Genomic DNA, 27446 nt, shown 5'->3' on the forward strand with positions numbered 1-27446 from the left:
TGATTGATCAGATAAAAACACATCTGGCTCAATGGTAAACACGTCAATAGGAAACAAAAACTCAGAGACAGATGTGTTCAATGGTAAACACCCCACACCAAACTATTTTTTTGTGATGGTGATACTCATTAACAGACACATTTTGTTCCCACAAAACCGCCAACTTTCCACCATAATCTGCCACTTTGGCTTCAACACAACGATAGTCTGGCGATATTAACATTTTTTCCAAACCGTTCAATCCCTTTATATATGTCCAAACTTTTTTTTCCGGGTTGTACGACTTGATCATCCCGTGACTATAACAATATAACACGTTCTCTATCACACAATAAGATGATGATGAGCACCACCATCCCCTGTTTATAGCTAAGTCTGCCGCTCTCCATCTACCTTTATTCAGCTTGTAAGTCACCGGTCGCTCAAAACACTTCACGTAGACATTTCCATCATACCCTACGCTTTGATACCTAAAACCGCTACATATTTTCTCGCCAGGACTTGACGACGAATCAAACTCCCAAGTTTCATCCACTGTACCGAATACCTCCACCCAGTTAGTTGCATCGAGAACTTTGGAGCCTCCTATCACATATATTTTTCCATCAAGGACGCAAGCAGAAGGAGACTCTCGTGCCACCCGCATGCTTGGGGCCTCATGCCATGTGTGAGAACGACAGTCCATGACCATGATGCTAGCAGATGATGATGCATTATCATCTTTTATGAATCCGCCAATGGCACTAGAACCAACCCTTGCAAAATCTGACTGGTACGTAGAAGGAGAGTTGGGAGATGTAACTGGGATCAAAACTTTCTTAGAACTATTTGGTATCTGGCAGAGAGTGAACCATTGTTGTGGGCTCTTGTAGCTAGGGATTGTTAAGCACACATAGAGACAACTCTCAGTTTGGCCTAAGAGTAAGAGGCTTCGGATTTGGTAAAGCTCAGTTGAAGCAAGGATAGAGCGGAATCTATGGGAAACTAAAGAGGTCGGATAGACAATCTCGAAACGCGGGCTAAGCAGTTTAATACCAAATCATTAGGAAGCATCATCAACGTCATTGGCACTTCTCCGTTCATGGTTATGGATCGCCTCTTAAGGTTTATGGTTGCCCTTTTTTTTCTTTTTCTTTTGATTGACTGAAACGCTATTTACTTCTTTTCTTCGTTTGAAAAAAAGTAAACTCTAATTGTTATATCATGCCAGGTGTCATATAAGTAAACTCCAATATTAGGGATGGCTATGGTTACGATAGTTCGGCGATCTAATTAAACATTTTTTTCAAACCCTTCAATCCCTTTAAATATGTCCAACCTTTTTTCTGGGTTGTACGAATTGATCATCCCGTCAATATAACAATATAATATAACACGTTCTCTATCACACATTAATTAGATGATGGGTAATCAGATGATGAGCACCACCATCCCCTGTTAATAGCTAAGTCTGCTGCTCTCCATTTACCTTTATTAAGCTTGTAAGTCACAGCTGGTCTCTTAGAATAATTTTTAAATTAAACTGGTCAAATGTAATTAAAAAAAATTGATGGGGAAAATATGTTTCTTTCTTAATAACAATTAGGGAACTTAAAAAACTTACCCAGGTCATATGACCTCCCTAGCTTGTACCTAGGTCCGCCCATGACTTTAACTGATTAAAAATAACGGTTAAAAAGTTATGGTTAAAGCGGTTATGGTTATTGTTATATGATGATATGATAATACTTAATAATATTTGATGATATAATATAGTAATATTATTTATTTATAATTGAAATGGTTTTTAGTAAACTCATATTTTATATTCATATTAAACAAATATTTATTAGTATATTTGATCATGTTTTAAAAAAAGTTATGGTTTAATTATTAGTATATTTTCCGGAAAAAATTTGTTAAAAAATATTGCCAGAAAAATGTTTGATACATATTATTACCAACATATCAATAAAAATTATTTTTAGTTGTCTAAGTTTTACTTTTTATTTCTTATTAAAATAATTTTAAAATATATATTCAAACTTTATTTTAAAAAAAAATAGTAGTGTGAAGAAAATCAAATTACCACAACCGGTGTAAATATACCCAAGCTTAGTGCGGGTGATGATAACAAAAAGTTGATAGGCTAACAAATAATAATCATTTTAAAAATATAGTACACAGTAAGTGGCGGAGAGCAAAACGAAATTGTAGCCTCAAAACGCCTACTAACTACTCGATTGGTACATGTTGGATATGAGTGCTCGAACTGCCCCATTTGCTACTCGGATATATGTCCCTAGGCCTCCTAGTCCTGACGGTGATGGCTGCATATTTTGTTTGCCATGTGATACCTAGAAAGAGGCAATCTTGCCAGGACATGTCGTGTGACATCTATTTATCCTCCATATTCTTGTTTTGGTTGTTTTGCGCAGAGACAAACAAAAATTGAGAATGACGCAAGAAGATGACGCAAAGAGATGACACAAAGAGATGACGCAAATGGCTAATTACAAAAAAAAAAAAAAATAGTGAAAAATTACGGAGTATACAAAAATTAAAGTAGAAATTAGACGTAAACTACGAAAAAATGTCAATTTTTTTCTTCTATGAATTGGTAAATTTCATTAATATGGACGATGGTTTACAGAAGTTTGCTTATAATATATAACAACCATCCAAAAATAAAAATAAAAACTCAAAAATATTGACCGAATCTAAGTGAAGAACATCAATTTAACTAAAAATATGATATTTTAAAGTAAAAAGTGACTTTTTAAAATGCAATTTTAAATAATAATTTTAAAAAACTATTATAGTTAAATTTTGTATATACCAAGTTTTGTATTAAAAAAAACAAGAGAAAACCTAAAATTTAATCGAGTGCGCAGCTTATTGAACGGCGGCGATTAGTTGTTAAAAAGAAGATTATTCTACGGCGGTGGAGAAAATAAAAGAGAGAGAGAGAGAGAGAAAGGGAGAGGTTGACTGAACTACTACAATGGCTGTTCCAAGAGAAGGCAATGGTTTGATGGAAGAAGAAGTTGTTGACGGAGATAACGCTCTCTTTGAGGAAAACGGCGTTGACTACGACAGCGATCCCGAGCTTCCTTCTCACATCCGTGACTTGGCCGCCGCTGCTCAGTCCGGTGACGTTTCCGCCTTGCGCACTGCCATCGGTACTTCCTTTACCTCTTCTCTCTTTCTGCCTTTAACAGAGTCCTTCCTCAGAGTTTGCGGAGAAACCCTACGATTAGTTGAACTGCAATTTCAATTTCATCCTCAGAGTTGCGTAATTGCTTAATTAGCTGGTTAGAGGACGTAAAGCCTCAAACTTTTAGGGGAACCACTACAAATTTGCCATCTTTAAAAACCAGAGCATTCTGAAAAAGTATAGTTTTCTCGACAAAATTTTCTCACTATCGTTGTAGAAGATACCTCTAGTGTTTTTATCTTTGTCTCATCGTTCTTCTCCTCCTCTTAAGACACCTACCTTAAGGGCTTTATCTTCCATTTGACTCCCATCTTAGTCAGCAACCTCACTGGTTTGTTGTTTGTTGTTTGCTCAATTTAGTTAGTTTCAGTTAGGAAGGATAGGAGAAAGCTGTAATTCGTGCCTATGTGTGTTCCTGTCTATCTTTGTTTTGTTTGTTGATTGAGGCTGCCATGGACCTGACTATGTATTCTCTTTATTAACTGATGAATATCTGGTAGAAGTAATTTTATCAGATTTATGTGTGCACTTTCTGCTGTTTTTGATGAAATTGTTTATGTTTCTTTTCTGAATTTGATAGACAATTTGAATGGGAGAGTCGATGAGCCTCTTGAGGATAATGACTCGGCACTTCACTTGGCATGTTTATATGGTCACCTACCTTGTGTTCAGGTTTGGTTTTACTTTTGCTCTTCTTTGCTTTTTCATTTCTCACTGACTTTGATAGCTAATGTATTTTTTTGTAAAAATCCATTAATTGCCTAATGATATTTTCTTACCACAGCTTCTCCTAGAAAGAGGAGCGAATATGGAGGTCAAAGATGAAGATGAAGCAATTCCTCTACATGATGCTTGTGCTGGAGGTAAAACTGGTCATGGCCCCTACCATTCTTTTGGTATTTCTGTTTCACGGAATGGTTACATTCTATGGCTTATCGTTCTTTCTGTTTAACTTGAGCTCCACAGGATACTTGGAAATAGTACAGCTTCTTTTTAGCCGAGCTAATGGTCCTGAATGTGTGAAGAGAATGATCGAAACAGCCGATATAGAAGGTGACACTGTAAGTATTCTCCATCTCCAAGTGTCTTATTCTGTCTCTCTCTCTTTCGATATTGTTTCATGACAATCTGTTTCTTTGGTGACAGCCTCTGCATCATGCAGCAAGAGGCGAACATGTTGATGTGGTTAGATTTTTGCTGGGTTCTGGGGCTTCACCAAGGACAGAAAACTCATATGGGAAGGTAAACATTTGAAAACACTTTCATCTGTGGCTTTTGAAGGTATGTATGATTTAGCTGTATAATAACTAGGTTATGAATATGCAGACAGCAGATGAATTAGCTGATATAAACACTGATGCAAGGAGGATCCTCGAAGAAGCTATATAAACAACTCAACGGTATCTCAGTGATGCTTGGCGAGTCAGTGAAGTATTAGGGAAGTGACTTTTTTTTTTTGGGTTTAACTCGTCTTAATCCTATATTTTTTGATGGTTTTATTTACATACAAAGGTTTGAAATCTGATACCAATGAATTAAGAAGGTTCGTGTCTGTTTTAGAGTCATGGAATTATGATCGGATTAATAGATTTGAACGAGTTTTCGTTAAGCATTTAGAGGCCTCAGAGGTGAACATAGTGGATACTCCAACGTACAACGTATAATCGTATACATACAGTAACTCTCTGACACGTCAGCATAACCTCCTTAAGTTTTGCTACCCTGCATCTTTCTTATTCCTTATTCTTAACCCCATAACTTTTTTTTTATGTCTCTAAAACATACCACAGCGTTTAATTATATCACTGATTTTGAATTACTCACTGTTTTTCGAGATGTTTTTAACATATCGTGAAGAAGAAAAAGTTTTGTAAGAAACAGTGAGTAATTTATAACGTCTAAAACAAATTGAGCGATTTAATAAGTTGTGTGGGTTTAAGTGGGAATAATTGAAAAACAAAGACGAAAACAGCAAATAAGTAATAAAATATGATCGACCAATGAGCAGCGCAGCAGAACCACTAAAGAAACGCCGTTTTTTTGTTTTGCTTTCTCTTTGGCTGTATGTGTCTGTCTTCTCCAGGAAAATTTCTTTCTCCGGCGAGAAGAGATTTTCCGGGGGAAAAAAAAACAGCAGAGCTCGGTGGTTACTTTTAGTTTCTGTGGAGAAAGAAGTATCTTCTCCGATGGCAGTTGCACCCGGCAAGAGCTCGTTCGGACTATGATTACCTCATCGGCGATAGCGGTAATTATAATACCTTTTCTCTCTTTATCAGTAATTGAACAAACTAGCTTTTCATCTGAGAATCTTCTTTCCTGCTTGTTTTTGCCGATTTCTGAATTAGGGTTTTTTTTTTTTTTTTTCGAATCCTTGTTATCTTTTGTTTTGCGTGTTATTTAATTGACAAAGTATAGATGAAGAAAGCTATACAGTACAGTCTCTGTAGAACTTTAAAATATCGATGTAGGTCAGTTTTGGAAGTTTTTAGAATCAAAATCTTTATATACTTACGATTGCGAAGAACTAAGGAAACTTTGTTTTTGTAACTTGATTATACAAGTAAGTTCAGATAACGTTGCAGAAGTCATCAGTTGCTATGTTAAATTTTATAGTGCTAACACTTCAGTTCTTTTCATTTCGTTGCTTATGTGTTGTGTAGGTGTGGGGAAAAGTTGCTTGTTACTGCGTTTCTCTGATGATATTTTTACCACCAGTTTTATTACCACCATTGGGTATCTCTTTCTTTCTTTTGGTGTTTTTTCTTGTGTTTTTTAATATCTTGAAGATAGTTGAAAACCTTTGTCTAAAAGTTCTATTTTTTTTCTTTTTATCTTCTCCAGAATCGACTTCAAGATAAGAACAGTCGAACTTGATGGCAAGCGTATCAAATTGCACATATGGGACACTGCTGGACAAGAACGTTTTAGAACTATAACCACAGGTCAAACTTCTTCTCTCGGCTCTTTGTAAAGTGAAAACCACTCTTTATGTTTTGTGTAGATGATTACTCCCAAGTCTATTTATTTACTTTCTTTCTTGTTAGTAACGTTCAGATGCCGTTTCTTTGAAACTCTTTAGTCCATTTTTCTCTTGCAGCATATTACAGAGGAGCTATGGGTATATTACTTGTCTATGATGTAACAGACGAGTCATCCTTCAACAGTATGTCTCTGGCTTTTCTTTGTATCAGGAACTATATTTGCCAAGAACTTAAAAACTTACTATTGGGAACTGACAATAATTGCTTCTCCAGACATTAGGAACTGGATGAAGAACATTGAGCAGCATGCGTCCGATAGTGTCAACAAAATATTGGTTGGTAACAAAGCCGATATGGATGAAAGCAAAAGGGTAATTTTGCTGTGTACTCTCTCTCTGTTCACAATCTTGACCATGTTTTGCCTACATTTCGTCATAGTATACTGATGCTGCACCTTCTTCTACAGGCTGTCCCAACATCAAAGGGACAAGCTCTGGCTGATGAGTATGGAATCAAGTTCTTTGAGACGGTGAGCTGGAAAAATATATAACATGTTTGTTTCCTCATTCATTGTTTGTTCTGATATTTCATTTTTTTAAAACGGATGTGATTGGAAACTGTTGCAGAGTGCAAAAACAAACCAGAACGTCGAGCAGGTTTTCCTTTCTATCGCGAAAGACATAAAGCAAAGACTCACAGAAAGCGATACAAAAGCCGAGGTAAAGAAGCACGTGTGAATCTACTACTTACTTGATACTCGGGTTATGAAACTGTATATATTGCTGAGGAAAATCGAATACTGTCTTTGTTGCTTTGCAGCCCCAAGGGATCAAGATCACTAAACAAGACGCTAACAAAGCCTCATCGTCTTCTACAACTGAGAAATCAGCTTGCTGCAGTTATGTTTAGAAGTTCTATGGACCTGTTTCTGACCTCTTAAACTTTGAATTAATGCCAGATGTTGTGTGTAAAAGTGGCTAGAGCATGAGTTCTTTTTTGGGTTTTTTTTTTTCAGTTTAAGCTTAAAATTCTTAAAAAGCTTCTTCGAGGCTAACTGTATTTTCAAATTCTCCCCTAAAGTAACCTTTTTCTCTATGAGAAACATCTATATGTTTTCTTGTTATGATTTCTCATAATTTCTTGTTACTAACTTGACGACTAAGTAACAAATGTTAATGGAAATGCCCTTTTTTTTTATTTATATATACACCCCACCAAACATGGTTTTCCATTCGGTCCAAATGATTAATTCAATGGAAGTATAAAAATCTGGTTTTGGTTAATCAACGAACCTGAACCACTTGGCATTAACCATAATACACTTCATTTACATTAACCATAATACACTTCATTTACCCCCTCCAAATATGCCTTTGTTGTTAAAACCGGACATAACACAACTCTTCTCCTCCCCTCCAAGTAAAATGGAAGCAAACACTCTGTTCTTCTCTGTTTCACTGTATGCTTCACATTAGCTTCTGACCCCCCCCCCCCCCCCCCCCCCCCCCATCCGATCCAAGACTTCTGTACACCAAAACCTACGACATCTCCTCATCATCATGATTCATGACCATCACTTCTCCGCCAATCCCTTTGCAGAAACTCCTCCGAAGTAACCAGCGAAGATTTTTGTCTTATACAAGTGGTTCAGATAAAGTTGCGGAAGTCATCATTTTTCTATGTTAAGTTTTTATAATGAGGTTAATAAACTTATTAACACAATCTCAGCTGAGGCAAGACGGAGAAAAATCTAAGGAATTGATAATTTACAAAAAGAAAAAAAGCCAAGCTTCTCGAGAAATTTACATACAAAAGAGGCTACTTAAAAAACCATCTGATTATATGACTCACGAGCTGCAACAGCGGCCTTGATGAGCTCGATAATCCGGTTTTCTCTTGACAGAGCTTGATCCTTCTTCCAAAAGACTAGGTACCTCCATTATCTGTTACATTTTGCAGCTCTCCTATTATTTACTTAACAGAGTTTCAACCGGTTTCGAAAAAGCGAAAAGGGATCATCAAGATTCTTTCTAATTACCTTCAAAGCAAGCTCTTCGAAGCATTGGTTCACGTTTTCTCTGGTTCTTGCGCTACATTCATGAAACAAACACTTGAGTTCTTTCGCTAGATTCATTCCTTCTTCCCGGCTAACCTTCCTCTCAGATTCCTGTAACGACAATTGTCAGTAAAACCAAGCTCAAGTTGATTTGATTAACAAGTACATGTTACTACTACTAATAGTCTAATACTACTCACTCTATCAACTTTGTTTCCAACGAGCATCTTAATGCAGTCATGGTTAGTCGAGTATAGCTCAATCTCTTTAGCCCAAACATCTGCTAAGTTCAAAAATGTCTCTCTTTTCGTCACATCATAAACTGCAACATCACCAAGAATACCCAGAGGAAGTATTATTACAAAGTCTTGGGAACTCTTTACAAAAAACAGCTACCGATAGTTTTATGATCATATCATATTACCAAGAATGATTCCTTGGGAGCCTCTGAAATAAGAACTTGTCAATGTCCTGAACTTTTCTTGTCCAGCTACACAAATACAAAACCAAATGAATCTTGTGGTAACTAAACTACACTTTCCAAGAACTCGAACCTGCTCTTAATGCTATGTTTGGTAGGATTCAACTTACCAGTGTCCCAGATAGTAAGTTTCAGCCTTTTCCCTCTTACTTTCATCTGTTTGATCTTAAAATCAACACCTACAATGTTATATACTGATCAGACCAGGCAGATATAGAAAAGACTTAGCTTCAAGTTTCAATTTGTAATTTATCAGACAAGGTCACAAAACAAATCATCTTTTCTCAGTTCATTATTCAGGGAAACAAACCAGAAAATAACCAAAAAAGAAAGCTCCAAGTCTCAACTTCAGTTGACTTTCATTTGAATTTAGACCAGACAATGGTCAAGCTCACAAAGATACAAACTATAAGCGCGAGTCTTCCAATGCAAAAACATATGTTCAGAGACAAACTCAGTTCAATTTTGTTCAGAAAGAGAAAATTACCAATGGTGGGAGCAAGATCTTCGACAGAGCTGGAAATGAAGCTGAGAAGCAAGCTACTTTTACCAACACCAGAATCCCCAATCAACAAGATCTTGAAAGATAGATCATATCCACTTTGCCCTGAAGAAGAAGATCCCATTCTTTTTCACTCTAAAACCCTCGATCTAATATAATACTCCAGTAGAGAACCCCCCAAACAACAAACCTAGAAGAGATCAAATCAAAATTAAACCTAACAAACAAACAAAAAAGGTGATTTTTTTTTTGTGTGTGTAAAGAATGAGAAAGCTATGATTCATACAAAATTATGAATTCATAAAGAAGAAACTTTAATTCTTTACAAAGCAGAAAAAAAAAATATAAATGGAAAACGTCTATGAAAAAATGGAACAAAAATAAATACAAATAAAACGTTAAATTCTTTGCTTCTTCGTCTATCTTTCTCCGACATTTCGGTTCACGACACGTATGAGTTACTGTTTCAACGTTTCTTCCAAAGCCCTTTCTTGTATCCACGTGTTTGTTGCTTGCTCACCTTTTTTACTTCTCTTTTCTTGCTTTTTAATAATAAAACCAAAATATCTCATGCAATTAAGCATTGATGTACAGAAGCAATCAAGGACATGAACAAAGACATTAAAACATAAACCTCATTGTGTTTCATAATCAACCATTAAAACTAAAACTCTCTCCAAAGTGTTTCTTTTTACATGAATGTGACCGCGACCGCTGTGTATTGAACACCAAACATGTGCATATCAAAAACATAGCTCAACAACTAGAAAGTTATAATTAGAAGTAAAACAGTTAAGAGACATGTTAACTAAACAACATTATATTCTCAAGCCTAGTAGCGAAGCATTCATCAAACGGTAGCGGCAAGAGCCTTCACGAAATCATATTCTCTAGGGATTGTAAGCACATGACCCAACCACTCAACTTTCCCAACAATTTCACCACTTTTGCGTCTTTCAAGCGCAACCTCCGCACACAAAATCTTCTTCTTATGGACGAAACTAGACTGACCATAAACCAAATCATCGTCCCAAAAAACCGCTAACTTCCCACCATAATGGCGGTTTATATTCACCGAACCATTGTTCAACCAGATCCCATCTACCTTCCTTGGGATTGTAAGCAACCACCTCCTTTCTCTCAGTCACCACGTGGAACTTTCCGTCAATACAAGTGCTTTGGGAGTTTTTAAACTTGTAATCTCTTTTGCCCTTGCAAGGGATAGTCTCCCAAACTTGTGTTTTCGTGTCCAACACCTTCAGCGGTTTTGGACTCATTCTATTGTTGTAACATCCTACTACATATATCTTACGACCAATGACGCTAGCTGAAATTGACAACTCTTTCACCGGCTGTGTTGGAGCTGGAGCCTCGCGCCAAGTGTGAGACCGGCAATCCAGAACAGACCCGCTAGAGGAAGAGGGCGCGTGGATGTTGTAGATATCAGAACCAACCGCCACTAGACTTGAAAAGCACGCTTTATGGAATCTGGGACTCGGGACTGTTGCCAATACATACCCACTTGTGTTATTGGTTAGGGTTTGATCAGGCTTCCTGCAGAGGGTGAACCAGCGGTAACCAGGATTGCACTGTAAGCACACATAGAGACAACCCTCGGTGTTCCCCAAGAGGGACCTGGTCTTGTAAAGGTCCGGTGAAGCTAGGAGACATTGGAAGCTCTTGGAGACGAGTGAGAGAATTGGATAATACAACCTTGAGACGCGTGCGACGATGCTCAATAGCAAATCATCGGGAAGTGACGTAATTGAGGACAGCTTCTTCTTCTTTTCTAGGGACGACATTGATTTGTTACTTACTCTTCAAAGGAAGAAGGTAGCACATTAAAAAAAAAGACAACACGTTAGGGTTGCGTTTTGCGGTTTCGGCGATTTAGAAAATAAAAAGGGAAAATTAGTTTTTATTTGTTTTATTGAAGCTCTGTTTACAACAATACTTACAAAGTAGAATTCATTTTTTTTTCTCTACAAAACAAAAAACATAACTGTACTCAATTCTCTCACTATGTGTTGTTGTCCTGTGGAAACACTTTCTTGATGAACTCAAGAAAACGTTGGGAGTAGAATGTAGGATCAACGGCTGAGATCGAAAGAGAATCAAAGTGAAGAGACTTGTACGCGTGTTCGATCTTCTTGGTCATGTTGTACTCTTGTAAGATGTCTATGATACCAAGGTATAGCACGACGTCGCAGCAGTCATGTAAAATCTGCTTTTCTTTCTCTTCTCTTCCCGGTATCAGCTCTGCTCTTGCCGGCATGTTCACTCCTTGCTGTATCTGCAGCCTGCATTTATATATAGACAGATATTCTCAAAAACTGATTCAAGAACTGGACCAAAGTCTATAACCAAAACCGAGACCAGGAGTGAAATAACTGCATACAACTTTACCTTACATGTCAGCATCTGTTTCCAGTGAATCCAATTCATGATCTACTATACAAATGTATAAGCTTCGAAATTATAAAGGTTCCTGCTTTTAATTTGTATTCTTAACATACTTCAGGTGTTTTGGTGCAAGTCTCTATATGAAATTGAGCACCATTGATCCTCCTATGCTAAGTTAAGTCTTAGTTTCTCAGTTGTCGAGTGAGTAGAGAGTTAGTTACCTGGCTGTTCCAGGAAGAAGGAGATCGACTTCTTCATCACCAACAGCGGATGCCCGTAATCTGCTGCCTCTGATATGAGGGCCAGTTACAGTATCGTCGCTTCCCCGAGGAACAAGAACCAATCCTTCGTGGTAAGACAACATGTCATCCTCGATTGTATCTGCTTTCATCATCATCATTAGAAATTTTAAAAAATACAGACTATGAATCATTTTAGAGGCGATGAAAAAAGATTTTCTCACCGTCTTCAGCTACACTTTCCAACGCATCAGTTGTTATACTTTGAGAACGAACCAATTGTGATCTTAAGTGCTGTGGAGCTCGATGATGCACACCTAGCAAAAGACTATAATCCATTATGTTCTGTGCTTCCAAGAACTTGCTATCGATCTCTAGTTGCCTGGTTACACCACGTGGAAACAAATTTTAAAATGCGGAATATGGAGTGACAAATGTATATATCTTACAACTGGTCCTAGAGAGAGTGATATACCTTAGTAAACCTTCCCGCCAAGAAGGCTCCAAGAAGTAGTTGTAGCTCAGATCCAAATCTTTAAGTATTGTGTTCTCGTCTATCTCGACTTTGTTTGCAGAGCGTCCCAGGGACGAACCTTTAAGGTCAAATCTCCTATGAATTCTTAGATCTGTAAAGAACATGTTACCCATCACCACAAAGCGGAACTGCAATGCAAGAGAGATTTTCAAAGTTAGTTAGTCTAAAAGTTTATTTGGATTTAAAAATGATGCTCTAATGCCAGGTTGCTACTCTTAGATCATTTCAGGAGGCAGCAATGTTGGTAATCTCAAAGCTAATGATAGTAACTAATAATCAAAATCAGAATCATCAAGGAATATATGATTCATTGCTTCAGGACCTTTTGACCACTTGATGGTTTGATTCTGTGAAGGCCAAAGAATTTAGTAATGAGGGTGTTCTCATACGTTTTCACATGATGATGGTAATCTGGAAGCATCCTCAGGAGAACCTACACATGAAATTTTATTAATCTCGAATTATCGATGTCCATATATCACACACAAGCAGAACTCTACATAAAGAAATGGAGAAATGTGAAAACAGAGATGGTGGATACATAAGTGGTTACTAACCTTGACTTCAGATTTCCTGAGTGTTTTTATCATGAACCGATCATCCTGAGACAGGAAGAAAACGCTGCCGCTCTTCCCTGGAGAAGAAAGTTCCCTTAAGGTATCATTTCCGCAAATGGACATCATATAATCAGCTGCATCGATCTTGAACATCTCCCTCAGGTTCCTAGAAGGTTTAGAATGAATGTAAACACCAAGGACACAATCATACTACAAAGAAAAATTCTATGCGTAAAATTTCTTGGTAAAGAAAATATAGTTCCATAAATATTAACCTGAATACCATTGGGCAATAGTCCTTCCATTTAAAATCTTCCGAGTGGTGCGGAGGAGTCATCGTGGAGCCAGCTCGAGGAAAATTCATCCAAAAACTAGCCCGAGGTCCAAAGTCTGCGGTCCGTACTTCTCGCCTTTGTATGGGTGTAATTTTCCCCACTGTATATCTAACGTTTGAACTAGTTCAGTGACACAATACTCGGCGCTGCCTTTAGAGCTATACTACTCTCACAGGACACAAGACAAGATTATGGACAAGCATACCTGATTCCAAGCTGCAAATTGAGCATCAGATCATAACTCCGGTGACCTTTGATAACAACTTCTCCGGGCTTCTTAGCTTCTTTAACAAGTCTTTTGTGTTTCCTTTTTGCTCTTCTGGATGTGCGTGAAAACCCGTTGTTTACCACAAGCTCACTGATCAGAACACCTTGCATATATTCCCGCTCCAAGATCGGTATGTTTGCATTATACTGCACGCTACTTCCGCTATCTAAAACTGCTGTAGATAAATCCGAGTAATCATGTCCTATCACTTTCTCAATAGATACTTCAAGACTCCACCGTCTTTCTAAAGAAACCCTTCCGTTTCGGGACTGTTCTAAGTTTATTAAGCTCCCTTTTGAGAGCTTACTATGGTTCACGCCAACTCTAAGGTTTTCCATATTAACCGAAGAAGCAACTTGATTCTGTCTTCTCAAATCAGGTAAAACGCCTCTTTTCCTAAGAGCATTTAAATAAAACTCTTGCACTGCAGGAACTCTGGTTCCCGCTGAATAGAACGAGCCTTTACCATCTTTCAAACCACGGGTCCATGTTCCAACGTAGCAACCACCATCTCTCCATGTATATACACCAACACCATGCATCATTCCATTCAACCAACTTCCTTCATAGGAGTCACCGGTAACCCAAGTCAGCGTACCCTTTCCTGACATTTTCCCTCCTTTCATATCCCCAAGATATACATTTTTATTAGCCCAAGTATACTTGCCTGGACCTTCTCCCAACCCCTGAATCCAAGAGCCTTCAAAGACATCACCATTGGGGTAAACCTGATATCCAAGCCCATGTTTCAGATTAAGCCGCCATCTTCCTTTATATGTTAACTTGTTAGCATCCACGTAAGTCCCTGAACCGTGCATATAACCGCCTGAAAATTCACCTTCATACCATGCCCCGGAAGCCCATATCATCTTTCCAATTCCATGTCTCATCCCACGCCTCCATTCTCCATCATAAACACACCCATCTGACCACACGTACTTCCCTGATCCCTCGGGAACATTTCCAAGCAAAGAACCACAGTAGGATTCAGCATCAGGGAGCAACAGGGTCCTCACTCTGAACCTAGCATCCTCAGAAGTTTCGGGAATTTCTCCATTGTTCAGGGCCGATAGGATCTCTTTCTTAGTAAGTGCATCAACAGATTTTGTTCTTTCTGCAAAAGCAACTGGTCCTCCTCCCACGTCAAGGCCAGACATGTAAATCTCTCCAAAGAAGCTAAACGCAAAATTGCTCAGACAAAACCGTAGAGCAAAAAGGCGTGACCGGCTTCAAGGAGAACACTCTTTCAACAGAACATGAGGATAACTCCAGTAAACTGGCAAACTGTGGGATATATAATGTGCTCAGCTACGCTCCGAAGCAGATGCAAGAATCAGGTTCCAAGTCACGATGTATGAATCTGGAATCAGAATCAGAATCACAAAAGGAAGTTAACAAACTTTTGACGGATATAAACAAATCCAAAACTAATGAGGAAAACATGAAAAGATATAAGTGGTCGCAAAAGCAAAGACTTTGCTCAAATCTCTCTATCAAACAAGAAAATTAAGACACGCATCTGATTCTTGGTCCCCACTTGAAAAAAACAAGAACTCATTAAATTTTCACAGATAAGCAGAGAAGAGAATGGGTGAGGAGCAAAGAACAAAACCCCCTTTTTTTTTACTCTCAAAAGGAAAGCCTTTTAGGGAAGAAGACGAATCTGCAATCATAAAGTCTTCATTAAAAAAATCTTAACTTTTCAATCAAATTCTCAAACTTTTTCAGTTGAATTCTCATTTTTTTTATAAAAGAAGAGATTCCTCTCACGTCTCCCAAATAAAAGCCACAGTAGTATTGCCAAATTTACCAAACCAACAAAAGCTAGAAAGAATCCTACTTTTTAGGAATTTGATCAATATGAACCTAAAATGTTCATTACAAGTTTCCAACATTTCAACCTAAAAACTTTGAAATCTAGACTTCAAAATGAAACTCCTTTCTTCAAACCCAATATGAGAGTCGTGTTAATGGAAACAAAAGTTTAAAACTTTTATCAACACAATCACACCAAGCAACACCATTTCAATCTTCAATCTTCATCAAAGATGAAATGAAAGCAACACAAATCAAAGATCCTAGATAAAGACTTCAATCTAAAGAGACCACCAAAGACAAACAATAAGCAAAAAAAAAAGCCCGAACTCGAAAAACGAAACCCGGATCCGAAAAACCAAATCGAGAGAGAGAGAGAGAGAGAGAGCACTAAAAGTCAGAGTGGCACAAACCGTACGGAACAAGCTCGAAGCTCTTATCTCTTCTCTCTTTCTTTCTTCTTCGTCTTCAGCTTCTGTGGGCTTTGTTGGTCAAAATCTTTTCTAAAGGAGGAGACACGACTGGACCCAAATCCCGAAGCTTAAGCGCCACAATAACAGCTTCTTATTTCAGAATCCTCTGTTCCATAAAAATTCAAGCTTTTAACTTTACCCAAATTTACCAATATACCCTTTCCAATGTGATCTATCTTTTTTTTTCTTGATCTTAAAAAACCCACTTAACCTCTGTGTCTTGGATTGCAAAAGAGTGGTTTCCTTTATATATCTCTTAGAAAAGTTTTGTAGCTGGTGAAAAATAATCAAAGGTTTAATTTAATAATTATTAACAATCTTTCTATTTCATTGTGGTTTGAGATATTTTTTTCAAGAGAAAAAAAAACAATTAATTGTTTAATGAATGAGATTTATTATTCAACAACAAAAGAAATTTAAGTGTTTTAGAAGGTAGAGATGTTGACCTGCTCTTTGGCCGGTGAAGGGAAACATTACATTGTGTTTTTCTTACACTTATCCACGTGCGTTCCAATATTTTAAGTCAACTTCTTCTTCTGCTCACCAATTTGAGTTTGATAAAAAAAAAGTTGACCAGGACGAGTTTGAAGGAAGAAAAAAAAAACGAATTGATTACAGATTTTACTGCTCGAAAAAATCTTTTGACCAGTGTAAATCGACATTATCAATCTCAAATAAATGACAAATACAATAAAACTAATCGGCATTAACTGCCTAAAACTTTTACTAAGTAACATAAATCGTACTAATAAACGAGATATTTGGGGGGTCGCATTCCGTATTCAGTAGAAAGTTTTATGCCGCTTTAGGTAATGTTTAATTAGGAAGTATGCATATGTTTGTATTTGGAATTATGATTAAAAAAAAATTATTTACGTTCTCAAACTATCATCAGTTTGCACGTCAATCATACCTACTACTATATCCGCAACTTTTTTTTTTTTTTTTTTTTATCACATTCTCCTGCTGTCCTGCAGTTAAAAAAGATTTGTTATGGACTAATATGTATATATAGTATACTAGAACACTGAACACTGCAACGAAGATTTGTCAATTCAACGAAGATCCAGACTTAACGTTAATGATGTTATTGTCATATATTGGTCATTTCGACCAAACATTTGTATGTTTTGTTCTCGTTTTATCAAATTTTAATTGGGCGAAAACAATTAATTAATAGTCTATGTATACTATAATATAACAAATGAAGAAAAGGAAGAAAATAATGTAAGGGGAAAAAGGTTAAACAGGAAGGTGCTAAATGATAGTCGTTGTGATGTGCTATATATATGATTAACACTTTTACATATCTTTTTCGGTGGATTATTATAATGATGCTGGGATTAGTGATCAGACAAGTTAATTATACTTCGTTTTTTATAAGTAAAAGGCCTGAAACGTATTAACCAAAAAAAAAAAAAGGAAGCTTGATTAACATTATAAAAGTACTACTTTTAAAACATAACAGAACAAAAAAGTATGATTTTCCCATGCAACGTACAACTTAAGAATTACTTAAGAAACGCGACAAAAACCAAAAGTATTAGAAATAACATCGATCTTACCCTAACCCTTATGAAGTTTTCTAAAACAGCGTATTAGCATTTATAACTTATATTTTCTCTTTATTTGTAGACTTGTCAGTCGAGGCGATCACACTATAGAAAGATGAAGAAGAAATCAATCAACTTCTATCATATTTTCGTTTTTAAAATCAAGAATAACATAATATCTACCTAGCTATCCAAGAACTTAATTTTACATTGTATCTAAAATCAAGTAATTAACCAAAGCCACCGATGCAAGTAGTGGGGTTGGCTACCACTAACTCACAGAAAATTCCATTTATGTTGTCGTTTTCTCTTTGTTGTTAATTCCAGTTTCCCATTACTTTTAATTTATTAATTTTGCGAGACCAAAAAACATTCTTCATCATCAATCATTAATTTCTTTTTTAACTGTAGTTTAACGCGGAGATATATTCAGTGAATTGAATTAGAGAAGCAAATAGTATGAAAATGATATATGTTCTGAAGATAAACTTCAGACCATTGGCTACTCATAGTTCGATACGTACTTGACATCCGGATACCTTAAGGAAAACGTCCAAAAAGAAATTAGTCTCCCGTAGCCTAAAGCATTTTTCTGAAGATAAACTTCAAACCATTGCTACTCATAGTTCGATACGTACTTGACATCCGGATACCTTAAGGAAAACGTCCAAAAAGAAATTAGTCTCTCGAACAATGACTCGAGCTCAATTTTTATATTTCTTTTAAGTAGATCATACCTTCTCATTTCCTAATAATAAACACATTTGTGGAACTTGTTTTGGTACTATGTATTTTCTTTCTGTCTTGATTATAAACCATCTCAGCATCGCACTAAATATAGCAATCAAATAATAATATATTTATATGATTTTTTTTTTTTTGAAAAAGATATGTTTATATGAATTGAAATTGAATATATTACCGTTAGCATATTAGTTCTAATTAATAACAGTTTGTGCCTTTTGTTGTCAACAAACGACCATGTTTCAAGTTATGCCGACGCATCCAATTTTTTAATTAAGCAAGTGATATTATTAGTGAGTATAATTTAACAGCAAGTTGGAGGTTTATTATATTCATAATTTGTAAATACGTGTATTAGCCGCAGATTTACAATGATATTTCCTCTCTTTTTAATATATTTTAAATTAACAAACAACTTTCTACCGTTGGAGGAAGACATAGCTAGAGGATTTGGTAAAAAATAGTCAAGAAATGATAGTGACAAGTGCACAATACACGTGGTTACCACGGACAATTTGACCTGAAACATGTTCGAAGTTACAAAACAGTTACCCTCTAAATCAATAAAATATAGTGTAAAATTATCATTATTTACTTAGCAACCAACCACTAGAGAGGACAACGTTTACATATTAGATATTGAGTGTAAAGTAAATTCATATAACACGATTGGGATGTATTCTTATAAAATGGGAATTTCTTCTCTTGCTAGATGCCGACCAAACTTGTTTCATATATATATTTGACTAGTAAAATTGTTAGATTTATCAAGCTTTAGAGCCATTGGTCTTACAAAATGAAGCGAATATAGGTTTGTTGGCCCAATGAGTGATGTCACATTGTGTACACATTTGTATACATCGTGTATAATTCTAGACTTTTTTTTCTTAAGACTAAAATTTATAATGGTATTTAATTTAGTGATTTGCGTTGGGTCTAGTCACGTCCGTTGCATTTTTCATGCAATGACAAATAGAATGGGTTCTTTTCGACGATATTAACAACTACGTTCATTAAAGTTGATTAGTGACTGTTTGTCTCCGAGATGATTTTTTACATAGCATATATAACCTGCAGCAAGTAAATACAATTTCCACCTTTTATTTCATTAAAGTACTTTATATGCTGTTCATAATTATACCGCGCTCAACGATTAGTCTCGGTCAAATTGCATGTGGTGTGCCCCAATTCAAAGAGTCACACGATAACCCTACCAAGTAGTATTGAAAATGATATGTTTTCCTGCAAACCGATAGGAAGTTACAAAATTAATTGTTATTTTGTTCAAACAAAAATACACCTCAACGGATAAAAAGTCGAGTCACAATATCAATTATTGATTTAAAATTTTGATGAAACTTCTTTCGTGGATTGAAATCTAGCGCAATATTTTCTATAGATTTCATTTTTGATAGATCATATATTATTCTTATGTACCTCTTGTGGGACTTATGAAGGCATCAATATCTAATTATATTCAAATATCAGTAGATAACTTAGTTAACTATATAAATTACAATATCATAGCGTTAAATTATTATGTGGATTATGACCAAAGTGCTTAGTGATAATCTTGTTTTATGTCCTAATGGACCTTAATAATTAATATAATATCTCTAAGGCCAATCCTAATGAGTCAATGCCTTCTTCTAAATTCTAACTAGTGGTTTCATTCTTGGCTCATTCACCGTATCAATGGCAATATATATGCCATATTTTTTATTAAAAGAATTAAAAACTATCATATTAAGAAGGATGCTGGATGCCCCATTTGAAGCAAATGCATGGCTCAAAACAACCAACAAAAAACTTATGATTCCACATCAAATTTTAAAATATGGCAAGGCTTAGAAAAGAAATACCATAAAATCACACAAAAATAAAATTTTCATTTTGAATATGAGTATGTACAAATGTTAGTTAAATCATTAAACAAGTTTTGTAGATTTTTTTCCAAAAATAAACCTTGCATATCTAATAGGGAATAGTATACTTTCACCACGCTTTCAAAGCGAGTTTTTTCGTAACATCGCAAAAAAAAAAAAAAAAAAAAAATTGATTACAATTATGATTCTAAAATTTTTAATGAAATTTTGTAGTTTGTATAATCCTGATTGAAACCAATTTGGGATTCATAGATACACTATAAATTGTAGCTTTGAATTTGGTAGTAAAAAAAGAAAAAAAGAAAAAAAAGAAAATAAGAGTATTTATTGATGAAAATAAATATAAAAATAGTAATTTAAATGATTTGTGTTAATAATTTTTTTTTTGTATCACTATTTAAATATACATATTACATATGGTTGGTAAATGAGAGAGGAAAAAAATAGCAAACCCATTATTAACCTTGTGTGGGGAGATACGGAGGACAAAACAGTATTATTAAAGAGACAGATTGACAGAACATCATTCTCTTGATTTCAAAAACATCGTACAAAACTTTTTAATCATGCATAGTTCTCCTGTCACTTTCATTTTCTGTTATATCACCCACCCAAACATACAGTATACAGAGTCCGTGACCTACTGTAACACGTTAAAAACAAAAGGAACTTGTAGTTTGATTTTTTTTTTTATAAAAAAAAATGTAATCTACTGATAGTTTCGACCTTTTGGGCTTCAGAAGCCCAAACAAATAATTGACAGATTTTGAAGCTCAAATATTTTAGATGTTTATAGTTTAGACGAAGCTAATCCGAATGTTGATGAAAACGAAGATTCACGATAACAAATAGTTGCTCCGGTTTTAATTACACAAATACCGTAGCTTGAACATTACTCTCTCTTTTTTTTTCCATCTAACAAACTTGGGATTTAGGAACACATACATGATACATTTTTGAAGCCAACTTGAACATTACTCATGAATGGGCCGGGGGTTCCTGATGTGCGCGCAGCAACAATTTCATTTAAAATCAAAGGAACTGTTGAGGATTGTAAGTAAGAGTTGTGTCAACGGCGCTCATTGTTTGACAACGGTTCGGTCTCCCACAATTTTAATGCGTTTTCCTATGCACACGCCAATCATTACTTGCCCCATTAAAGCATAACCCATCAACCTTCAATTTCTCTAATTCTTTTACCCTTTTCTGCTAGCTTTCCTTTTGCAAATAGAGTTTTTTCTTAAGAAATGCGAAGTACCAAAAACAAAAACAAAAAAAATCCGAATGCTAGATTATGACAAATGTATATGTACATATGTACTGACACGTGTACGCACTAATCATTTTTTTTTTGAAAATTTCAAATTTTTGGGCTAATATTGACTTAGATAATTTTGAAAGTTTAGGCCGATCAGTAAGTAGATCCAATTTTTTTTTTTTTGGGTATCAACTAGCTGGACACGAAATTTTGGAGCAAAATAAACACAATTCAAATAAATCACTAAGCTTTGTTAGTTAGCTGATCAATTCCAGAAAAGATAAACGTAATGCGTTGCGTCCTATTTTGTCTTAAAATATTTTGGGACTTTTGTTTCTTATAAGAAAGAAAAATAAAGAGTTTTTCATTTAACAAAACGAATCAAGTTATTACCATGACACGCAGTTAGAGACGAATATATATCACAAAGATTGCATACGTAATGAATAACTTTACTGTTTATGTATATAAATATTAATACTATTCAGTAAAAGAGAGTCACGTCGTAATTAATTTTACTAGAGATCTTTAATCTAAATTTAAAATTTCTGGATAGCATTTAAAGAATTTAGGTTCGTGACTACGTGACAGCTCAGGTACATGACTAAAGTATTGAATAAAGAAATAACGTAATTTTTGAACATGTCATCAGCTGATGAGTGTATAATGTCTGTGAAAACTGAAAAAGGCTATATTGGTAATGGCATATTCCATCGGATGATCCAAAATTCCAAGCATATTCACGTAAGACTCCCCTTGTTTCCATCATCTGCTTCCACTTATATTTTTTAATTTACTTTTTCATGCCCTCGTCTTTACACCATTTATTTATTCCCCTTTACTTAAGTTCACCAATAATCTACAGTATTTTCCATTCTTTATTTGTTTTGTTTTATTGTTTAACAGTACGTAAAATCTGGAAGAAAAAGGAAATAGAATGTTATAAGACATACAAGATAAATACGTGTATATATATATGATACCAATATAACTTAACAACATATACGACCTATTAACAGTAGTACATCATTTTGTACAATATAGTATCATTTATAAAAAGAGAAATATATTAACAAACATGAAATATATTGGTTGATTGTGACAAAAAGTTGGTTTTTTATATGAAAAAGAAATGAGAAAAGGTGGAAAGAACACTATATAGCTTATGTAATATGTGGTTTAGGTGTGTGTATCTTTTAAAAATGTCTTCATGACCAAAGACAAACAAAAAAACGCAAAAAAAAAAAAGTGAAGTAAAAGCTATAAAACCCCCCTAGCAAGCCTCCATTGTTGAACCCTCTCTAAATTTGGCACAACAACTACACAAAACAGAAGAAAAAATGGCCATCCCCTAAGGCGACGAAGAATGAAAACCTCTAGTTTAATTATCTAGATGTTATTCATATCTCTAGGGGATGGCCTATGTACAAAACAAATTTGAATACCCTCTACAATTAAGCGGTTTTGTGTTCATGTAAGGAAAGTGTTTTATGATATGGAGCAATGAAGATTGCAGAAGGCTGATGATGAAGAGACAGCTGATTCAGACAGCGAGTTTTGTTTATCTCCCTCTCGAAATTGGGCAACTTCTATCCTTTGGCAAGCTTCGGTTCCCCTCGGAATCAGCAGATTATGTACCTCTCTAGTTATGTAATACTCTATCTCGCTCTCTCTTCTCTCTCTTTATCTATGTTTTTGTTTATCTTCATTATGTTTGTGGTGTATCCACTCCCGTAGTATGTTGTTCTTTGTGTGAGGAATAAAAGGAAGGAATATCCGAATTTGAGATATAAATTAAATTGGAGTGTAGTTTTGTTTTATTGGAGATTTTATATATGTATCATTGAGTATCTAGATAATTTTTTTGCAGAATAGTCAGGCCAAAGATGTGCATGCTTTTGTCAAAATTTGTTTCCGAATCTCTTTATAGCTAGTGATTTCCCTTTTCTGTTTGAGACTTTAAAAAAAAAAGAAAAAGCATTGTTTTTTTTGGTCGACAACGAGTACCAGTTTAAAAAATCAGAGTTACAACTGGTACCCGTAATTTGGTTAAACGGTGTTAATTTATTTCACTTTACGATGTTAGTTTCATTCCACAAAAGTTTCAGCTATTTGTTACTGCCATTTTATCACTTTTAGTACTTGATAATTTACTAGAGGAAATCTACTAATTGGAAGAGACCTATTACAAGGGAAAATATATTGTAATTGGTTCTTTTTTGACGAGTATAGTTTAAATTGACATGTACAAGAATTACCAGAATTACGGAAGCAAAAACGTGTCACATTACGAATATTTGAGTAATATATATATTATGTTAATGAAAGACCACTAAGTTTAAATGACCTCAGCCAAGAAAGTCAAAACCTTCCCAATTTTAGTAGTTGTTTTCAAATTTGGGCGTCTCACACATGGGAGTGGTATAATAAAATGGTCCGACCACATACTTAACCAGATCCTTGAAAACCATGAATGGTCGAACTAGCTTCACTCCAGTTAGACCATCCCCAAAATTGGTCGGAATGTCACATGACTGGTCCGGAGAAGACACTAGCCGGACATTACATAGTTGAGGCTTGAGTTCCTTGCCGCCGTAGAGGACATTGTTGACGATTAGATCGAACTGGCCTCTCTCATCTGTCTTGTCGCTGCCATAGTATCTCACTCTTCTCCTCTCGTCCATACAAGTGATTGATACCACTGCCCCTGAAAGATACAAAGTGGAATAATTTGGTTAATATAATCCGGTCTTGAGAGTTTTCTCACGGTTTGCATACAAGAAAAGAAAAAAATATATAGCTAAAAGAAATTTATTTTCAATTTTTGAACGTGATTGGTTAGCTTCTGTCTTGGTCATAGCCTTTTTAGATATAACCGTAATTAATTAGTTTTGGTCATACAACAACCATAACTGATGTTTGGATTTTTATAGTTATGAGTGATTAATACAGAAAATCAAATTTATTGGAACAATTAATGTATACCTTTGATGGGTTCAGAGCCGTTGATCCATTCGCCGTAATTCAGAGAGCAGTCTTGGCACATAACTTTTCCGGCTACGTGAATCACATCAACGTCGTTATCCGCCGTCGTCGTGGTGAAATGACTCACACAACTCACCAGAAACAATATTTCGATTAGCAGAACCAATGTTGTGATCTTCTGCGCCATGACGACTTTTCTTTTGTTTCGATGATTTTGAGACAATGCTCTCTGATGTAAGAAAGACTTCATATATATATAATGAGACCTTTTGGTTAGGGAGGAAATTATGTAATATGTGTGGAAGGGCACTACGTCTAGACGTGCGGTCCATTTAGTATTATGGTCTCAAATCATTTCTTGATTAAAAAGCTCATTTTATTTCAATTCGTTTACAGTACGATTTTTATGTTATACAAAATATAAGATTATATTGGTTTTGACAATTTCACAATTGTATGTGAAAGTTATAATCTTTTGCCGATAGGTAACATTATGACTATGAACCTTCAGTTGACCAAATCGTCTCTGTTATTTTATTAACCTTCTTTTTTTAATTCCCTCTTTTTGTAATTGTCACTACAAAGCCAAAAAGGACAATGTGTTAGTGAAAAAAATAATAAAATTCACAAAAAGCCTCTCCTCAAACTTATCCGCACCACATATATACTTATTCTTCCTCCTCTTTTCGCTCCACTTTGCTTACTTTAACACATCAAAACAAACACACACATGCACACACACACAAAAGCCTCTTCTTGGTTTGAATCTGATACCTTAATACACCAACAACAATGAAGTCTCTAAATCTGTTTATCACTCTCTTTTTGTTCTCATTCTCATATTTCTTCTTAGGTAATTATGGAGCATATTCATCTAAAATATAGCTCTTAATCACATAAGTGGATCTCTGAAACCTATTACTAATTAACGATTAATGTTTTGAAGGTGCTGAATCGGATCATCTTCAACATAGTAACTCAAAGAGCTTGAGACCGAACAGGCTGTTCGTGTTCGGAGATTCCTATGCAGATACAGGAAACATAAGGAAGTCTCTTTCCGATTCTTGGAAAATTCCTTACGGCATCACTTTCCCACAAAAACCTTCCGGTCGTTTCTCCGATGGCCGTGTCGCCACCGATTTTCTAGGTTCTCTCTCTCACACACTTTTTCTTTGTTCACAATAAATGAGGATATGGATGGTGTGAATCGGCCACGAAAATTCAACACCAACGCTAACAAACCGTACATCATTCATCATGGGCTTCGGCCATACTGTTTTGCTAGGTTTCGTTACGTAGGTAGTAGATTTATATCCTAAATATCACAAAAGGAAAAAGTATGAGTATTTTGTTACTAGGTGCAATAGTGCTGACGTGGAAGTATAAGTTCGGTACATACACTAGAAAATTGATTCAATATTTATTAGGTATGGTTTTGTATTAGATTAATAAAATTACCATGTGCAGTATTGAATCTCTTTGTAAAAATAAAAAGATAAGAAACTGCTCATTTTATTTGCATTCATGATCTACACGTATTTTTATTTTTAACTTTTTATGAAAATTCTATACATTATTTGCATTTACGAATTGTTAATTTTGAACAACTAAACGTTTTGATTTAATTCTTACACCAATCTTTTGATGCGTGTGTGCAGCAAGATACTTGGGGATAAAGTCACCGATCCCATACACGTGGAAGGATTACGCGGGAAAGGAACGGCTATTGTGCGGGATGAATTATGCGTACGGAGGAACAGGAGTGTTTAAGACTAAAGATAATCCATTGCCAAACATGACAACTCAGATTGATTATTTCGAACGCATCCTTACCGCCCGCAATATCTACTCTCCCTCCCATCTCCCCTCCTCCCTCGCTCTCGTCAGCGTCGCCGGCAACGACTATGCCACTTTCATGGCCCTAAAACGCCCACTGACCGTAAGTAAACACCATATATATATATTTTTACCATATATATATATATATATTGTTTTTTTTTCACTTAATTACGATCCCATTGTTTCAATATGAAAACATTAAAACATATAAATTTATATCTAAATTTAATAATATAATACTTTAATTTTGTTAGAAATTGTAAACGTAAATAAGCATGGCATGCAAAAGTAAAGCCAAATTATTCTTGTAGGAGTTACCGGCATTCATGCAGCAAGTCGTTGGTCAAATTGAGGCAAACGCGAGACGCATCCACAAGTTAGGAGTGAAGAAGATAGCGATTACTTCAATGCAGCCACTCGGATGCCTCCCTAGCATCACCGTCTTTACTTCATTCCAACGTTGCAACGCGACAGATAACATATCAACGAATCTTCACAACTATTTATTGCATAAAGCCGTCGCCAGGCTTAACAATGAGACCAAGCCCTCCACTTTCGTCGTCCTTGATCACTACAACGCCTTCTTGACCGTTTTCAAGAACAAAGGACCGGAACCGGGTAAACCAAAAAAAAAAGTTGAAAGTTTTTGGATCCTAAAATTGTTATTTCTTTTTTTTTGTAAATAAATATATTTTACGAGGCTTGTGAATCGCTTAGGTGTTACGAGGTTTGGGAACCCGTTGGAACCGTGTTGTGTTGGGATCGACAGCAATCACGACTGCTCAAACGTGGACGAGAAGGGTGAGAAGAAGTACACAGTTTGTGAAGATCCAAAGGGTGCCTTCTTTTGGGACATCTTTCATCCAACCGAAGAAGGATGGAGATCTGTTTACTCGGTTTTACATAAAAGTCTCACAGAAGTTTGGATTTAAGAGTAAGACTTAAATTAAAATATTTTCCATTATTGGTGTTTCTATCTCTTCCTTCACTAAATTGTGTTTATAACATTTGTCTCGTCTTGTCTTTGTAGCGAAGATAGTTTTCAAGTCAAGCGCTCGCTGGTTATATGGTGCATATTATAAGGATCGTTGAAGTCATGGATAAAAGCAACTGGTTATAAGAATATAAGAGCATCTTTATCGGGACTTCTTAGTCCCAAATTCTTAGGTTTAACCTATTTAAAATTAAATCAAAATTGTGAATTTTGGTAAGAATTGCCTCTTAACTAAGAGGTTAAAAAGAACATAAGAGACGACGACGTGTTCGTTAATTGTTGGGTGTTCCTTTAATAAAAGATTTTTTTTTTTTTTTGTTGATTATGTTTTCTCTTCCTCCTCTCT

The 27446-nt window shown here is 35.5% G+C and overlaps 5 protein-coding genes and 3 pseudogenes across 13 annotated transcripts; 3 read left to right on the forward strand and 5 right to left on the reverse strand.

Annotated features, from left to right (window-relative positions):
* Window positions 1-61: 61 nt before the first annotated feature.
* Window positions 62-1056, reverse strand: LOC147920130 (F-box/kelch-repeat protein At4g23580 pseudogene; annotated as a pseudogene).
* Window positions 1057-2826: 1770 nt separating this feature from the next.
* Window positions 2827-4808, forward strand: LOC104764686 (uncharacterized). Of its 2 annotated transcripts, none has more exons than XM_010488264.3 (6): window positions 2827-3161; window positions 3777-3868; window positions 3981-4059; window positions 4163-4257; window positions 4343-4438; window positions 4523-4808. In XM_010488264.3, the coding sequence occupies exons 1-6, from the start codon at window positions 2984-2986 to the stop codon at window positions 4583-4585; spliced, it is 603 nt and encodes a 200-aa protein (XP_010486566.1). In that variant the 5' UTR covers window positions 2827-2983; the 3' UTR covers window positions 4586-4808. The 2 variants fall into 2 exon arrangements, 1 of the variants encoding a protein (XP_010486566.1); XR_015591148.1 differs by having other exon boundaries at window positions 2847-3161; window positions 4163-4249.
* Window positions 4687-7296, forward strand: LOC104767398 (ras-related protein RABE1e-like; annotated as a pseudogene). The gene is made up of 8 exons (XR_015591622.1): window positions 4687-4854; window positions 5354-5441; window positions 5857-5929; window positions 6038-6138; window positions 6294-6548; window positions 6644-6706; window positions 6804-6896; window positions 6997-7296. The product of XR_015591622.1 is annotated as a ras-related protein RABE1e-like (transcript).
* A 553-nt stretch (window positions 7297-7849) lies between these two features.
* Window positions 7850-9604, reverse strand: LOC104764687 (ras-related protein RABC2b). The gene is made up of 6 exons (XM_010488265.3): window positions 9202-9604; window positions 8825-8893; window positions 8658-8723; window positions 8434-8555; window positions 8216-8344; window positions 7850-8120 (listed from the first exon to the last, which is right to left on the reverse strand). The coding sequence occupies exons 1-6, from the start codon at window positions 9338-9340 to the stop codon at window positions 8025-8027; spliced, it is 621 nt and encodes a 206-aa protein (XP_010486567.1). The 5' UTR covers window positions 9341-9604; the 3' UTR covers window positions 7850-8024.
* Window positions 9605-9953: 349 nt separating this feature from the next.
* On the reverse strand, window positions 9954-11100 carry LOC104767399 (F-box/kelch-repeat protein At5g51250 pseudogene; annotated as a pseudogene).
* Window positions 11101-11114: 14 nt separating this feature from the next.
* On the reverse strand, window positions 11115-16289 carry LOC104764688 (phosphatidylinositol 4-phosphate 5-kinase 9). Of its 6 annotated transcripts, none has more exons than XM_087500934.1 (10): window positions 15782-16138; window positions 13491-14913; window positions 13226-13393; window positions 12951-13116; window positions 12716-12826; window positions 12334-12521; window positions 12083-12240; window positions 11841-12000; window positions 11623-11704; window positions 11115-11516 (listed from the first exon to the last, which is right to left on the reverse strand). In XM_087500934.1, the coding sequence occupies exons 2-9, from the start codon at window positions 14708-14710 to the stop codon at window positions 11668-11670; spliced, it is 2208 nt and encodes a 735-aa protein (XP_087357060.1). In that variant the 5' UTR covers window positions 14711-14913; window positions 15782-16138; the 3' UTR covers window positions 11115-11516; window positions 11623-11667. The 6 variants fall into 6 exon arrangements, 4 of the variants coding, with proteins under 4 accessions (XP_087357060.1, XP_087357061.1, XP_010486568.1 ...); XM_087500935.1 differs by having other exon boundaries at window positions 15787-16063; XR_015590778.1 differs by lacking the exon at window positions 11623-11704 and having other exon boundaries at window positions 13234-13385; window positions 15782-16063.
* Window positions 16290-23465: 7176 nt separating this feature from the next.
* Window positions 23466-24497, reverse strand: LOC104764690 (proline-rich protein 3-like). Its single transcript, XM_010488268.2, has 2 exons — window positions 24268-24497; window positions 23466-23989 (listed from the first exon to the last, which is right to left on the reverse strand). The coding sequence occupies exons 1-2, from the start codon at window positions 24452-24454 to the stop codon at window positions 23661-23663; spliced, it is 516 nt and encodes a 171-aa protein (XP_010486570.1). The 5' UTR covers window positions 24455-24497; the 3' UTR covers window positions 23466-23660.
* Window positions 24498-24916: 419 nt separating this feature from the next.
* Window positions 24917-27415, forward strand: LOC104764691 (GDSL esterase/lipase At3g09930-like). Of its 2 annotated transcripts, none has more exons than XM_010488273.2 (6): window positions 24917-25120; window positions 25214-25414; window positions 25926-26206; window positions 26418-26724; window positions 26824-27040; window positions 27137-27415. In XM_010488273.2, exons 1-5 carry the CDS (start codon window positions 25060-25062, stop codon window positions 27036-27038), a joined length of 1065 nt encoding a protein of 354 aa, XP_010486575.1. In that variant the 5' UTR covers window positions 24917-25059; the 3' UTR covers window positions 27039-27040; window positions 27137-27415. The 2 variants fall into 2 exon arrangements, with proteins under 2 accessions (XP_010486575.1, XP_087358263.1); XM_087502137.1 differs by having other exon boundaries at window positions 24962-25120; window positions 27142-27415.
* Window positions 27416-27446: the final 31 nt, after the last annotated feature.

Source organism: Camelina sativa, chromosome 19 (assembly GCF_030686135.1).
Source record: "Camelina sativa cultivar CO46 ecotype springtype chromosome 19, ASM3068613v1".
Lineage (NCBI taxonomy): Eukaryota > Viridiplantae > Streptophyta > Magnoliopsida > Brassicales > Brassicaceae > Camelina > Camelina sativa.